Below are 15,638 nucleotides of genomic sequence, written 5' to 3'. Positions count from 1 at the left end.
ACGAATGAAAATGCACTTACCTGGAATAATTTAAATATTATAAGCTAAAAAAGAAACATTCTGGAATTTATATGGCTTAGTTCCTACTCCTTTATGTTGTCATCTTAACTCATTTCCTGCCAGCATAGGCACATTGGAATTCACTTACTTTCCACTGGAACACTATTTAAAAAATTTAGTTGAATTTCATTCTGCCATGTCATCCGTGCCAGTCAATGGAAATGGAAACTTTCACATTTCTTCATCATTCCCGACCTTGGCAGTTCAGTTTGGAGAAGTGAAACACTGGAAGGTACGTAGTGTTGTTGCTCAAGAGTACATGCACAAAGCATATGAAGCCGCAGTGGGCGAATCAACATTCCCTCATGTATGTCACAATTTCAAATGCTGCTACTTGAACCAAAACACAATCTGGGGAAAACAATAGTGCTGTTTATCTGAGAAAAGAGCTTGCCTGAGGTGATCTTTGTACTAAGACAAATTTTCAACTTATAAAAACAAAAGCATGGAAATGTGAGCGTAGGTACTTCTAGAAAGGGAGAATGTATTTCAGAAACAGCTATGTTACAATAAGAAGTAAGGTAAAATTGCCTCCACAATGACATGATAAAGTTTGGCATAAGTTGTCCCAAACTCATAAATCTGTTACATTTAGTCGATATTAACAGAATACAACATACTATTACAATATGTCCAGAAGTTTGACTTGCTAATTAGTTTCACATTTCAGAGAAAACCACCGGTCCCAATGAAGCTTCTTCCTGAACCTTTCATATTCCCCATCTGATAGTGGTTGAAATTTCCAAACCCCTAGAAGTCAATTTCTCTATGTCGTCATATAATTACTAGAATTATAACTTTTTGAGTTAAGAAACTGAACTTCTAAAAATCATATTTTGAACTTACAAAGAAGCGATATTAGATACTAGAAAGTATCAAGCATGGAAGTTTCAGCAGATGCCCAGATAACTACTAACACTTCCTCGTAAAGCCATTTGTAAGTTTGGATTCTACATAAAAAACCAATCTCTCAACCACTGTTTCTCCATCTTTGCTCTACCACTGGCTTCACCCATTTTATATTGTTGGTTGGTTAGGGCATGAGGGATATTGGGGCTGAGAGGAAAATTGGATCAACCATGATGAAATGGCAGAGCAGACTCGATGGGCCAAACGGCCTAATTCTGCTCCTATACCTCATAGCCTTATAAAATCAATGCAAATACCTCCATCAAGTTGTATCCAGCCCAGGGACTGTTTTGCTAATGATTTTAATGGAGCAGGTTTTGAAAGCTTTAATGATTGTTAATATATTTTCTATTTCAGAATGAAATATTCACAGCTTTTTTGACAACTTTGTCATAACTGGCTCTCACTTTCTTTCCAAGCCTTTCTTATCAGTGGGACTTCTTTTCCTCAGACTATCATGATACTTTTAGAACATGTTGTGCAATATCTCCATATCACAAGCTCTTGCTGGGGGACCCCTGCAAGTCTAAACTTATTTCAAAGTCCGCTGTAAATGTGAGTGCCCTTCTGTTGACTGCACATTTGGGCCTTTAAACTCATATTTCCGATACAATATTTCATAAATTGTAACCTACCTTGCGGGTACTTTTCCACATATACTTCATGTAAGAATAAGTGACGTGAGGATGAACTGTTGACAGAGGCTGATCAAGATGCTTTGAAGGATCTACACCAAGCAGCTGTACTAAGGTTTTATGAGCCAGAGCCTAGAAACGGAACAATTTTGAAAAGTACCGTCAGATAATTTGACTGAATTTAGAATTCCCCCCACTTCTTTCAATCCCTCCCCCCCCCTGCATATAGCTCTCACATTCTGTACCGGTTTATTGTTGTGTCATGCATTAAGATAAAGTGAAATACTCTTCACGCAGATTAACTTCATTATGCAGGCATTGAAGCAGAACAAGGTAAAACAATGACAATGTAGAATAATGTCTAAATGCTAGAGATAAAATTCATATTTATGATGGAGACTGTTCTCAAAACTTCTGGTACCTAATACCTGATGGAATACCATCATGCAGAAATTGTAGGGTGTAATTACAATACAAAACAGGTAATTTCTCTTATGAATGCAGACTGAAGAATTAAAATAGCAGTAAACAATAGGAATCAAATGTGAAACGGGGACAGAATTAAGTTTGCATCCCTGATCTGTTATCTTCGATTTTTACTTTGATCATACAATTGGTATTTATTCTCTGTGGCTCTTATCAGAGAAGAATGATTAATAATTTTATAAATTAACACATTATAAGCTGTGGTTTAAAAAAAAGAACCCTAATTTCTGAACGTAAAACAATACAGCACAGGAAAAGGCCCTTCAGACCATAATGTGTGTGCCAATCATGATGACAAGTTAAACAAATCATTTCTGCCGGCAAATGATCAATGTCCCTTCATTCCCTGCAAATTCACATGCCTGTCTATAAGCCTCTTGAATGCCACACTGCATTTCCTTCAACTACTAACCCTGGTACTGTGCTCTTGGCATCCACTAGTCTATGCAAAACAAAAAATCTTGCCACACATATCCCCTTCAATCTTTCCCCACTTGCCTTCAATGCTGGTCGTTTGACATTTCTACTCTGGAAAAAAAGACTGTGGTCCTTCAACCTATCTATGCCTCTCATAATTTTATAAACTTCAATCAGGTCTCCCCCCTGTCTCCAGAAAACACAACCCAGGATTGTCCAACCTCTCCATACAAGAATTGGACTGTGAAGTGGTGAAGCAAACTGAAGATCTCACTGCTCATTACAGTGGAATTAAAACATTCCCCTTTCTATCACCCATAAAATTATATCATGCAAGGTTCCCACAGTATTGAAATTTAATTTCTTACCAAACGTCCATTCTTGCCACAAAGACTAGCATACTTTAACCAGGTCCTCATATCTTCATGTGGCCCAATAACAAGGGAGCGAACCATTAGGATACGTTGCCAGTCTTCTACAATCTGCTGGCAGCCCTGTGGAGGAAATAGGCAGCAGGAAATACCTGAAAATTCTGCAAAATCTCAACAATTCTCTCCAGTTTGTTCTTATTTTCTTTTATCCAAATAGTAATAGCTCACTTATATAGCAGTAACAGCAATACTGATGGCTCTTGGCATTCATAAAAAATAGGGTAATATGTGAAATAATATTTTTTGGGGCCTCCATTCAGTTTAGTGGGCAAGTGTGGTAATCTCAGAATGTGCTATACTCAATGTTAATTTGAGTCAAGTTAGATGATTTCAATAGAAAGAGAAAAAAATATCATTTGAATTTCCATTCTACATTCCTTCTCTTGTTGGAATGTATGAATCTTTGGATGCCAAGTGTGAACAGAATCAAGACTTATATACAGCAATATGACCTGTCCACCATACACATGACAAAAAGCCAATTGAATACAGTATTAAAGAGCTGCCAACACTTGCATTATATCACAGTACAAGTCAATGCCTTTAGGAGAGGGGAGAGACGAGGGGGGAAAAAAAGAAACACTAAATCTAAGCACTGTGAGTAGAAACACAACCAAAGACCTCATTATTAGTGCATATGACACCATCTAATCTGGTTTACATTACTGGGCCAGACCTGCCAATGCCAATGGCCAATGAATGGATTAAATAAAACACAAATTGAAAAACAAAAAGACTCTCATAGAGGCTAAATTAAAATGTGAAAAGCAAAGGTTATTAAATAGGGGATATTTGATCAATTCATTTTAGTTGCAATTAGTAATAGGGATACAAGAACTTGATTGTAATATTATGAAATAAAAATAACTCCAAAAAGCCTTCATATTTTTTCATGCAGAGACTGGAACATGTAAACAAGGCTGGAATGTTGTCTCAAACAGACACTCTCCAAATTCTCTTTAATAAAAAATAGCGCATTAGTCTCAATTTGCTTCTGTTTTCCTTCAAAAACACAGGAGGAAAAAGAAAGGAATTTGATCCTGATCATGATTCTATGTGAGAAGTTTAATTTTATTTCTCTACAGGGAGTTTCAATTAAAATAGAGAAGTAAATGACAGAATGCTCTAAAAACAAGCAGTAACAAAATCTGATAGAGGAATTCAGCACCGATGTAGGGTTTTGACCAAAACATCAATAATTCAGTTCCCCCACAGATGCTGCTTGACTCAGAGTTCCTCCAGATTCCATGCCATCATCACGTGGCTAACATTAGGCATGAAGTGCAGAAGCCTGAACCAGGTTCAAAAGCAGCTATTTCCCTTCAACTATTTGGTTCTTGAACCAATTTACAAAACCCTAATCAGTATCTTGCTATAGCAACACAATGAACATTTTGATAACTTTGAACTACATGGACTTCATTTTTTTTGTACTAATTGTGTTCTTTCTTGTAAGATTTGTTTAATATATGTTTTTCTTGAGAATATTGGGCATGTGATTTCAGCATCTACAGTCTTGTTTCCCCATTTCAAAAAAAAACTGCACCAGGTTTACAGATTGCTGGAGATTATTTCTGGTATCCACAATTTTATGCCACAATTTCTGCTGTTACTGTAGATCTCAATTCTCTTCACAAATGCTGAAAATAAAAGGCTTGACAAAATAAACAACAAGTTTCTGTTCAGTACAGTATTTCTGCAGTTGTATTTAGATTAAATAATTGATTCTGTTGTTATTTATATTGACCACATTAATTCCCCATGAATCACAAAATAAAAAATATCATTAAGGGTATTTTCCTAGCCACTTTATTAGCTACCTCCTCTACCTAGTAAGGTGGCAACTGAATGCATGGTCATGGTCTTTGGCTACTGAGCCCATGTTATGTGTTTAGAGATGCTTTTCTGCACACCACTGTTGTAACACATGGTTATTTAATTTACTGTTGCCTTCCTGTCAGCTTGAACCAGTCTGAACATTTTTTTCTTTGAACTCTCTCATTAACAAAGCATTTTCTCCCACAGAACTGCCACTCACTGAATGTTTTTTTTTTAAATGTTTTTTTACACCATTCTCTGTAAACTAGAGAGACTGGCATGAATGAAAATCCCAGGAGATTAGCAGTTTCTGAGATATTCAAACCATGCCATCTATCACCAACAATCTTTCCATGGCCAAAGTCATTTAGACCACATTTCTTCTTTTATTCTGATGTTTGGCCTGAACCTCTTGAACGTGCCTGCATGCTTTAATGCATTGATTTGCTGCTACATAATTGGCTGATTAGAAGTTTGGATTAATGAGCAGGTGTACAGGTGAACCTAATAAAATGGCCACTGAGCGTTAATCTACTCCAAGTGCAAAGGCTCAGGACTACAACACACAACACAAGGCACACGTTAGTGGATTTTATTGTGACTTGTAATTTGGAAGTGGGGAGGTTCTATTTAGTTTTTAATAATATATACATACACATTATACATACAATTACAACTCCACCATAGTGATTGTACTTGTATTTCTGACAAATGAATGTGAAATTTGTGAACTGTTTCCAACATCTGAGTGTTCTCTCAAGACCAAGTTTTTGAACTTGCAATTTACTGTGATTTTGTCTTCAAGTGATGCTAACCATATCCACCTTAATTGCAACTTTGCATCTGGCACAATACTATTTCTCTAGGCACACAGTTGAAGAGGAGATGGAATAAACATTTCAGACTGACCTGAATTCAATCCCACATAATATAAACCTAACCTCCAAAGGGCTCAATTCAATTTTAATTCTGTGTGGAATTAGCTGAAGTGGGGTGGGGTGGGGTGGGGTGGGGTGGGGGTGGATACAACTTACCTCAGTTCCTCTGAATGAGGCACAAGATATTTAGATGGGTCAATATCCACTGACTCTGCAAAGGCATTTGTGACAGTGGTGAATTCGTGGAACTCGTTGCCACAGGCAGCTGTGGAGGCCAAGCGTTTCTGAATATTTAAGGCAGAGGGTGATAGATACTTGATTGGTCAGGGCATGAAGGGATACGGGGTGGTGGGGAGGGAACAGGAGATTGTGGCTGAGAGGAAAAGTGGATCAGCCATGATGAAATGGGTGAGTAGAATTGATGGCCCAAATGGCCTAATTCTTCTCCTTTTTCTTATGGCCTTATTTGCAACTACTGATCTCTGCACAATCTTCTCAACTGGTTGAGCTGAGTACGTATGTCTGGCTTCCGATGCGTTAACGTATACAGTGGCATGCAAATGTTTGGGCACCCCAGGTCAAAATTCCTGTTACTGTCAATAGTTAAGTGAGTAGAAGATGAACTGATCTCCAAAAGTCATAAAGTTAAAGATGAAACATTCTTTTCAACATTTTAAGCAAGATTAGTGTATTATTTTTGCCTTGTACAATTTTAGAGTGAAAAAAAAAGGAATACCACGTAAAAGTTTGGGCACCCCAAGAGGTTTGAGCTCTCAGGTAACTTTTACCAAGGTCTCAGACCTTAAATAGCTTGTAAGGGCTATGGCTACGGCACAGTCATCGTTAGGAAAGGACAGGTGATGCAAATTTGAAAGCTTTATAAATACTCTGACTCTTCAAACCTTGTCCCAACAATCAGCAGCCATGGGCTCCTCTAAGCAGCTGCCTAGCACTCTGAAAATTAAAATAAATGATGCCCACAAAGCAGGAGAAGGCTATAAGGTGGTAGCAAAGAGTTTTCAGGTAGACGTTTCCTCAGTTCGTAATGTAATTAAGAAATGGCAGTTAACAGGAACAGTGGAGGTCAAGTTGAGGTCTGGAAGACCAAGAAAACTTTCTGAGAGAACTGCTTGTAGGATTGCTAGAAAGGCAAATCAAAACCGCTGTTTGAATGCAAAAGACCTTCAGGAAGATTTAGCAGACTCTGGAGTGGTGGTGCACTGTTCTACTGTGCAGCAACACCTGCACAAATATGACCTTCATGGAAGAGTCATCAGAAGAAAATCTTTCCTGCATCCTCACCACAAAATTCAGCGTCAGAAGCTTGCAAAGGAACATCTAAACAAGCCCGATGCATTTTGGAAACAAGTCCTGTGGACTGATGAAGTTAAAATATAACTTTTTGGCCGCAAAGAGCAAAGGTATGTTTGGAGATAAAAGGGTGCATAAATTCATGAAAAGAGCACCACTCTAACTGTTAAGCACGGGGGTGGATCAATCATGCTTTGGGTTTGTGTTGCAGCCAGTGGCATGGGGAACATTTCACTGGTAGAGGGAAGAATGAATTCAATTAAATACCAGCAAATTCTGGAAACAAACATCACACCATCTGTATAAAAGCTGAAGATGAAAAGAGGATGGCTTCTATAACAGGATAATGATCCTAAACACACTTCAAAATCCACAATGGACTACCTCAAGAGGCGCAAGCTAAAGGTTTTGCCATGGCTCTCACAGTCCCCCGACCTAAACATCATCGAAAATCTGTGGATAGACCTCAAAAGAGCTGTGCATGCAAGACGGCCCAAGAACCTCACAGAACTAAAAGCCTTTTGCAAGGAAGAATGGGCGAAAATTCCCTCAACAAGAATTGAAAGACTCTTAGCTGGCTAAAAAAAATGTTTACAAGCTGTGATTCTTGCCAAAGGGGGTGTTACTAAGTACTGACCATGCAGGGTGCGCAAACTTTTACTTTGGCCCTTTTCCTTTTTTGTTATTTTGAAATTGTAAAAGATGGAAATAAAAAGTAATCTTGCTTAAAAATATTAAAGAAATGTGTTATCTTTAACTTGTGTTAACTTTAACCTTTTAAAAATCAGGTCATCTTTTACTTGCTTAGCTATTCACAGTAACAGAAATTTTGACCGGGGTGCCCAGACTTTTGCATGCCACTGTATGTCCATGCTGACCAGTGGCTGTAGCAGGCTTTGATGCCTTGGAAGAAAGAGCTGACTTGCCTGGAGTCGTTCCCACCAGGTTTGTCGTATGATATCCCGCCGCTCTGGAACGAGCTTATACTGGATTACCTCTTCCAGCTCTGATAACATCTGACAGGATACCATGGCCTACAGAGTGACAGAATCACAGTTATTGCATATGATTTATAAGTCATAACTTGAATACTTAAAAAGAGAGTAATTACATCGCTGGCATCATAAAGCACAAGTTTGAGCACAACTTTGAGCACCACCTTCCCCAAGGAACAATGAATATCGTGTATTGCAGGAGTCTGAGCAAAAAGTTTTTATAGCTTAGCTCATTTCAGAAGAACCTGCCAGAATCTTCTTCCCGTCCTCCAATATCAAAGCTGCACACCAGATATAATTAACCAACTGAGTTCTTTCAGGTTATCTAAAAAAGCCCGTTGATTAGTCCACCTTAAAAAAAGACTTTAAGCACATTTGTCAGTAGCAAATTTGCCATATGTAGGCACCACCCTTTCAAGCAGGAAAGAGCTGCTGGGGGCTCTCAGCAGGTCAGACAGCATCTGTGTAATTCGAGGGGTGGTCAACACATTGGGTCAAAACCCTGCTTCAGCATCTTGCATCAACCAACCAATTGCGCACAACTGTGTGTGATGTTTGTGCACCGTACTTCAATCACTGAGGCTGGGTGCCTTGGTTTTGTAGTGGAGGTGATGCAGGGTTCAACTCTTTCCTATTGTTCTATTATTACACTCCAGAGTGAAACAAGTGATCAAAACACACACTACAAAAAACCATCTGTTTGGATATAAAATTAAACCCTGAACCAAAGCCAACCCAATTGCTGCTAACCAAAACCCACTTCAGCTAAGAATTTGTAATTATTTTTGATAACTGACCTGGTCCGTATAGCTCTATCATGCATGAGCACATTAGTTGTCAAGAGTATTGGCAAGGCCATTAGAAGACCTTCATAAACTTCAAATAGTACCATGGGATTTTCTACATCTACATGAACACTGCCACATCTGAAAGACTCATCAGCTGAGATCACAAATTTAAGTTGTGGAATGGGGCTTCAGCTTGTATTGGCAAATGAGTCACGCTGTGAAATTATCCAAACATGCCAATGCTTACAACATAAGACAAACACAATAAAAGGTTTAAGAACCATAACTGCAAAAGGTCATATGAAAAAATATACTCTGATATACAATATTAATTGAATGCATCAGTTAAATATGGCAAAGGATATAGAATTCACCTCCAAGTAACTTGGAAAAAATTTACTGATTTTGTAATTTTAAATTAAAATTGCCATTTATGTACAAATTGTTCTGTCCATGGCTCTCCTTATGACATGAAATAATTAATCAAACCAAATGCCTCAAATGATAAAACATAGCTAATTTGTTTTTGTTTTGTCCTTGTACAGGTACTTGTTTGAATGAGAATCACATTATCACTGTCTTATATGGCATGGAATTTGTTTTGCGGCAACAGTATAATACAAAGACAAATATAAATTAAACAATTAGTAAAGAAAAACAAGGAATAATGAGGTAGTTTTGATGGATCTGACGATGGAGAAGAAGAAGCTGTTCCTGAGATGTTGGATGGGGTTAGAAATTCCAGACTGCATTACAAAACTTTACAAGAAACTACTGAATTAGAAGGAGAAGCAGCAGAATAATAGGAGACAAAATGAGAATAAACTGGAATTTCTCTGACCTTTGTTGTCTCTCGTTATATCCACAGATTTCAAATTCATCACAATTCTTTCACTAAACTGCATCTCCCTTTACTATTGTCCTAACTGTAGTTAGACTGCTTCAGTGGTTTTAGAGTAGTTCATATTTTCTTACATCAAATAAAAAAATGTTTGTCTACTCATGCTATTAGGATATTCACGTAAATTTTCTTCTACATTCACAAAAGATCAAAACTGTTCAGCTTAAATACAACTCCCTCTCAGACATCCAACTCTGAACATTGAACTGAAATTGCTTTTATAATTTTTTACCATTGATTAGTTCTTGAAACTCCATATATTAGCATCATGATTTTTTTTTGCACTATGATCAAGTGACATTCAATATTGTACTGCAAAGCTCCCTAAGCCATTGATATATAACAATTAGTTAACATACGAGTTTCTCACAGGGGAGCATTTAGCTACAATTGTTGCATTTCTCTTTTGGACTTGGAAATTTGGGTCGCATCCCCATTCCAAGCAATATTACCTAATAGAGGTGGGAGCTCAGCCTCAAAATTACGGGTTGATATCCAGCTAGAGACTCACATTGAAGAAGACCACCAACATCATCCAGTGATGTATGGTGTCGTTAAAGCAAAGCCTAGTTGGCAGGTGTTGTCTGGTAGGAGGCTAAATGCAATAATATCTTCTAACCAGGATAAGCCAAAATCTGCTGACATAATGATGGGGAATTGTTAGCTGCTTACTTTCAAAGGTGTAAAGAACAGAAAATGCTGATCAAATTAATCAAGGCTGAAGAGACAGCATTGCCACTTCCTACAGCTCAAAGTTATGAGAAAAAGGAGGGAAAAAATGAGTGCAGCTTAGTTTGGTTAGTCAAACAAGGGGGTGTGCTGACCAAAACTGCTCATAAATTTAGTGCGATCCCAAGACTGATACAGAATCATATCATGTGTGAAGAGAAATGCATAGCTGACATAAACATGAGTTCTACATCTTCCTAGTTCCATGGTGAGGCAATTACATATTAGGTAACACAAAGAAATCACTCTGGGAGTGACCTGTTACCATCTGAAATTTGTGATATGAATTGAGTGTACCAGATTTTTGTTTTGGATTAGAAAAGTAAACATTAGCGATGAATATAACTACATCATATAGAACTTATTCACTATTTCTTTAATGCTGATCAAGTTCTATTGGACAAAGTTCCAATACTGAATTAGAATTGAGTTCATTTATTATGATTTAAGTGTTTGAAAGCAGATTTAGGCTTCAAAACAGTTCTACCAAGGGAACAGATATGTATTTGAGATAAGACAAAGCAAAAAAAAGAGACAGGGTTTCTCCAACAGATCAGTGATCCTAAAGTTGACAGTATATGTGGAAAGGAGGACAAAGGGATTAAGATTAGAATCAATAACCAACACCAGATTTCTGATGAAGGATGAAGTTGCACCATTGTAGTATTATTTTGCTGGATTTTATGACATTCACAAGTGTTTCACAGAACTGGATTGATATCTTGCAACAGTCAGTGATTGTACAGAAACAGTTCATTCTCCAGAACTGAATCCTATCAGCAAAGTAAGATTTACTAATATAACACAAGGAAAAGCATGGTAACCCGCTTCAGCAGTTGAGGTGGCAATGCTAATAAAGGTCAAATGTCCTTGACAGTACATTCCACAAAAACTCCATTGTTCTGCAGTTCTAATTTATACTCATCATTATATGCATCATTGTTAATTTATGGCCCAGAAGTACTGGAAAATTCTGGCCATTTTCACCAATTCCATCTCTCTGCTGGCAATGGAAAGTTCACAAACTTGTATCCTGTAGAACTTAACATGCAATGCCATAGTAAGAGACCCATGTATCAACACCTATCTCTTATCTTAAATTTTGCCAGTGAGGCAACCTATCAAGACTTTCCACTCCAATTTTATCCCATAAAACCTTGCTTCTTTATTGTACTGATCAATAAAAATACTATTCAATGCCAATGATTAACAATAATCTTTAAAGTCTGTGCTCAATAAATTGTCTCTGTAGGCAAAACCTTATACCATTCTTAATAACAAACAGAAGTAACAATTGGATCAGGCTCATATTCCAACATTAGTTTTTTTAATGTTGACAAAACTTTGGCTGTGTAAAATAAACTTTAGTTTGAACTCATGTATAAACTCACGGGTATGGTATCTCATCACAGTCGGATGAGAGCATTTTAAAGAAAGGACACACTTAGTGTTTTTAGGAACAGATTCTTTCCCTCTGCCATTATATTTCTGAATGGATAATGAATCAACCTATCAACACTACCTCACTTATATACTAATATATATTTCTTATTGTAAAATAGTTTTTTTATGTATTACACTGTAGTTGCCACAAAATAACAAACTTCACAACATATGCCAGTGAACTTTGAACATGGAACATAGAAATTTACAGCACATTACAGGCCCTTCTGCCCACAATGTTGTGCCGACCATGTAACCTACTCTAGACGCTGCCTAGAATTTCCCTACTGCATAGCCCTCTATTTTTCTAAGCTCCATGTACCTATTTAGGAGTCTCTTAAAATTAAACCTGAATCTGAAATTAACTGGCACAATGAACAATGGCCATTCTAACCATCATAACCAGTTGTTCAACTTAATTTCACAGGCTTATTAAGTCACACTTTGCCATTTCTGCTAAGGATCTGTCCAGATGCCACATATTTAGATTTGTGCTGCAATACAATAAATGCCAAAAGGCATTGGATAATTAGTGTCCCAGCTGGTCACAACAAAATATTCTGCCTAAAGAAGTTATATGGGCACAAACAATTCACTTAAAATCTGCAGTACAGAATTCATTATGGTGTAAAACAACTATTTACTATCACTCTGCATTTTCCACAATCATATAAATAACAAAGCTGTTGAATTAACATTTTCCACTTATAATCATATATGCAATTTCTAGTTTTAATTTTTTAACTATAAAACCATTGCACAAGATCATTAAATGATACCATAAGCCACTGAGAAAATAGTTGCAGTGCATATTTAGTGGTGATTTGATTGGGAATTTCAAATTAAATAAATATCACATTGTTTTTAATGGATTCCAAAGGCATCACTACACAGACAATAGATGGCACTGTAAACTGTTTCTGAACAGATGCAGCACCTCAGTCACTGAATATGATTCAGCCTGGTAGTTAGTACTGAATAACAAGTGTGAACCTGATAAGCTGTATCTTTATTCCATATAAATACTGCAATTGACAAATAGTTCACACCATTAAAGAATACATCATGAGCATTTCATGCAGAATCAGGTAGCTTGGTGTATTTCAGACTCACCCCATAGGCACGACTGTAGCTCTCACCAGCCATAGCAGTTAATTCTGTATCCAACAGGTCCCTGGCCCTATCAATACACTACAATCAAAGGGAAAAACATCAAGATTATAACAATGTACTGCCACTTCTGTCCTTGAGAATTAATTTAAACCCAGTACTTCTCCACTCCCAGTCAGGGTTCTTCACCCCTTCAATATCCAGAAGAAAATTTAGAGTCTGGCAAAATTGGGAAAGGTGACAGAAATTCAAATAACCACAGTGATGTGCAGAAGAGTATCTCTGACTGCACTACACGTCAAACCTTGAAATGGATGAGCTACAGCAGCAGAAGATCATGAACATACACTCAGTGTCCACTTCAGAAGGCACAGGAGATACCGAGTAAAGTGGCCACTGAGCACAGGTAACAAGTAATAAAAAAAAAGACCAAGGTAATTTCATATTAAAATTTTTAGCTTCATTCTGCCCCTTCTTTTTAACAGTAAATTGTCAAAACGAGCAAACTGACTTGAAAATGAGGGAAGAAATTGCCACAGCTAGACGTGAGGACTGGAAATGGGTCAGGTCTTAGTGTGATCCAAAACCCAGCTGTGGTAGCAAACATGATATTCTAGTGTAATTTTCAAACTTTCAGTGACTGGTTGAAAGATATATTTACAGCCTAAGACACAACCTTCTGCATGTACGTGATTAACTGTGAGCTGAACAATAACTGGGTTCATAAAAAAAATCAAATGCGATGCCTTTGATCAAAATTTAGATAAAAAGATAAAGCTTTGGAGAGACTTAGGGTACCTAATACAGGTGCAGAAATTTGAAGCCGTTTAGAAGGATCTGATTTTAAGATAAAGAAGTTGAATGCCTGAAATACAAAGCAGACTTGTCAGCATTTGGAAGACATTAAAGTTTAATCTTCCAATGAATGCTTGAGCCAACATTCTCCGATCAGCGGAATTCTAACACGCGTTATAATCCATCGATTTTATAAATCTCCATCTGAAAGAGAGATTGATGCATTCTGTGCATGCAAATATTTCTTCATGAAAGCAGGAAGAATATTAAAACAAAAACCAAAATCACACAGAAGTACTTTGAACCAGCAGAGCCAATGTTTCATTCACTAATGTGGCAGTAAGGTATGTACCAATGAATGTATTTAATGCTCTCCAAATAAATGTGTAATTTTTGCAGCTGCACATTTTTTCATTACCACAGAAGATTCTGTGACATTGTTTACAGTATGCTTAATTCGTATTTCTTCAGTAGTTTAATGGTTTGCTGATGGATATTTTTGATGGCAGTTGGATATGGGTAGAGGAAGGTTGTACCAACAGCCAACAGATGACTGAAGTCTGTTTTTAGGTTTGCTTTACGTAAAGTAAAATTGAAAGCAATGATACATTCAAGTGCACATGGTAGGACTGCTGGTTAATTTACAAGGAAGAAACAAGGCAGATATTTTCCCTTTGGAGCACAAGATACTCCCAGCAAAAAGCAACTAAAAATGGCATGAATAGTACGAAAGTTTGAGGAAATTTAATACCAAATTTATTGCAGTAAAATTGAGTTTTTTCAATTTAATGCGTTACTTAAATTGCAATATTCTAGATTCATTCCACCCATTATATATTCAGATTCAATTAGTAGGTTACTGTATAGGGCCATTCAGCCACTTACATACGAATTCTGTGTGTTTTGTGTATTCTCAATTCTTTTTTTTGATTTGAATCATGATGAGTCAAAGACTCTCAGCAACTCATGGAAATGTTACATTTCTTGAGGGAAGCTTGTAGTATAACCTTCAAGCTTCTCCCTTATGCCTCAGGTAATTTCCACCTATAGGGTGCATGTTTTGGGTTTTCGCTATCTGCTTCTAATTTTCTTTCCCTGACTCTATCTACCTCAATCTTCCAAATCAATTCCTTTCTAGTCTCGATCCACAATCACCTTCACTCTCAACTCCCCAACTCAGTCCACCAATTACATCTGGCTCTCATCTCATCACTCTCTCTCTCTCCTTTATACTGATTATCTCCCAGCTCTACCTTCAGGCCAAATGAAGGGCTTCAGTCTCAAATATTTATAGATGCTGTTCGACCCGCTGAACGCCTCCAGCAGATTGTTTGTTGTTCCAGATTTCAGCACCTGTAGTTTCATATGTCTCTGTATGTTTTGGGAGTCTGGGATCATGTATGCAAACAATGTGACAAAAGTAGTCAATCTAGCTTAACGTTAATAGAAACTAAAATAAGTAAGCTTTACTAAAAAAATGCCCCAATTTCAGTAAAGAATTAATTAATACTGGAGTCTGATCTGACCTGCTTTATAATTCAATCACACGTACCTGCTGAGCTAGGGAGAAGAGATCTTGATGCAAAGCCAGAACAGCTCTATAGAAGGCACCATCATGTGTATCTCTTGGAATCATGCAGGCGTATTCCTCCATACTATCCCAGTGTCCTGTTGATAAAAGATGCATAGTGGCCAGTGAATAAAAATTATGTTGGTTAGGAGGTAATCTGATAAAGATTGGTTTCAATTTACAATTGCCACATGTGCTAACTTAGATTAGTCAAGCAAAACTGATTCTGGCACAACTCAGTATGTCACAGGAACCAACCTCCCCTCTACTGACTCTATACTTCTCTCTGCCTTGGTAATCAAAAACTCTACTGGAGATTCTCTCTTCTCCCCTCGCCCATGAGGCCGAAGATACAAAAGCTT

At 37.3% G+C, this 15,638-nt stretch overlaps 1 protein-coding gene across 3 annotated transcripts in view; it reads right to left on the bottom strand.

Moving 5' to 3' along the window:
- Nucleotides 1-15,638, bottom strand: part of mtor (mechanistic target of rapamycin kinase) — a 343,897-nt gene that overhangs the window by 64,623 nt on the left and 263,636 nt on the right. For all 3 annotated transcript variants that reach the window (XM_063033405.1, XM_063033407.1, XM_063033406.1), the window contains 5 exons: nt 15,259-15,374; nt 12,915-12,992; nt 7,872-7,979; nt 2,876-3,001; nt 1,605-1,736 (listed from right to left, as the gene is read on the bottom strand). In XM_063033405.1, coding sequence (XP_062889475.1) covers nt 1,605-1,736; nt 2,876-3,001; nt 7,872-7,979; nt 12,915-12,992; nt 15,259-15,374 — 560 coding nt within the window. The remainder of the gene's footprint in view (nt 1-1,604; nt 1,737-2,875; nt 3,002-7,871; nt 7,980-12,914; nt 12,993-15,258; nt 15,375-15,638) is intronic.

The sequence above is a fragment of the Mobula hypostoma genome, chromosome 25 (assembly GCF_963921235.1).
Source record: "Mobula hypostoma chromosome 25, sMobHyp1.1, whole genome shotgun sequence".
NCBI classification, from domain to species: Eukaryota; Metazoa; Chordata; class Chondrichthyes; order Myliobatiformes; family Myliobatidae; genus Mobula; species Mobula hypostoma.
Note: the sequence above shows the minus strand (reverse complement) of the source record. Positions and strands in the feature narration are given on the sequence as shown.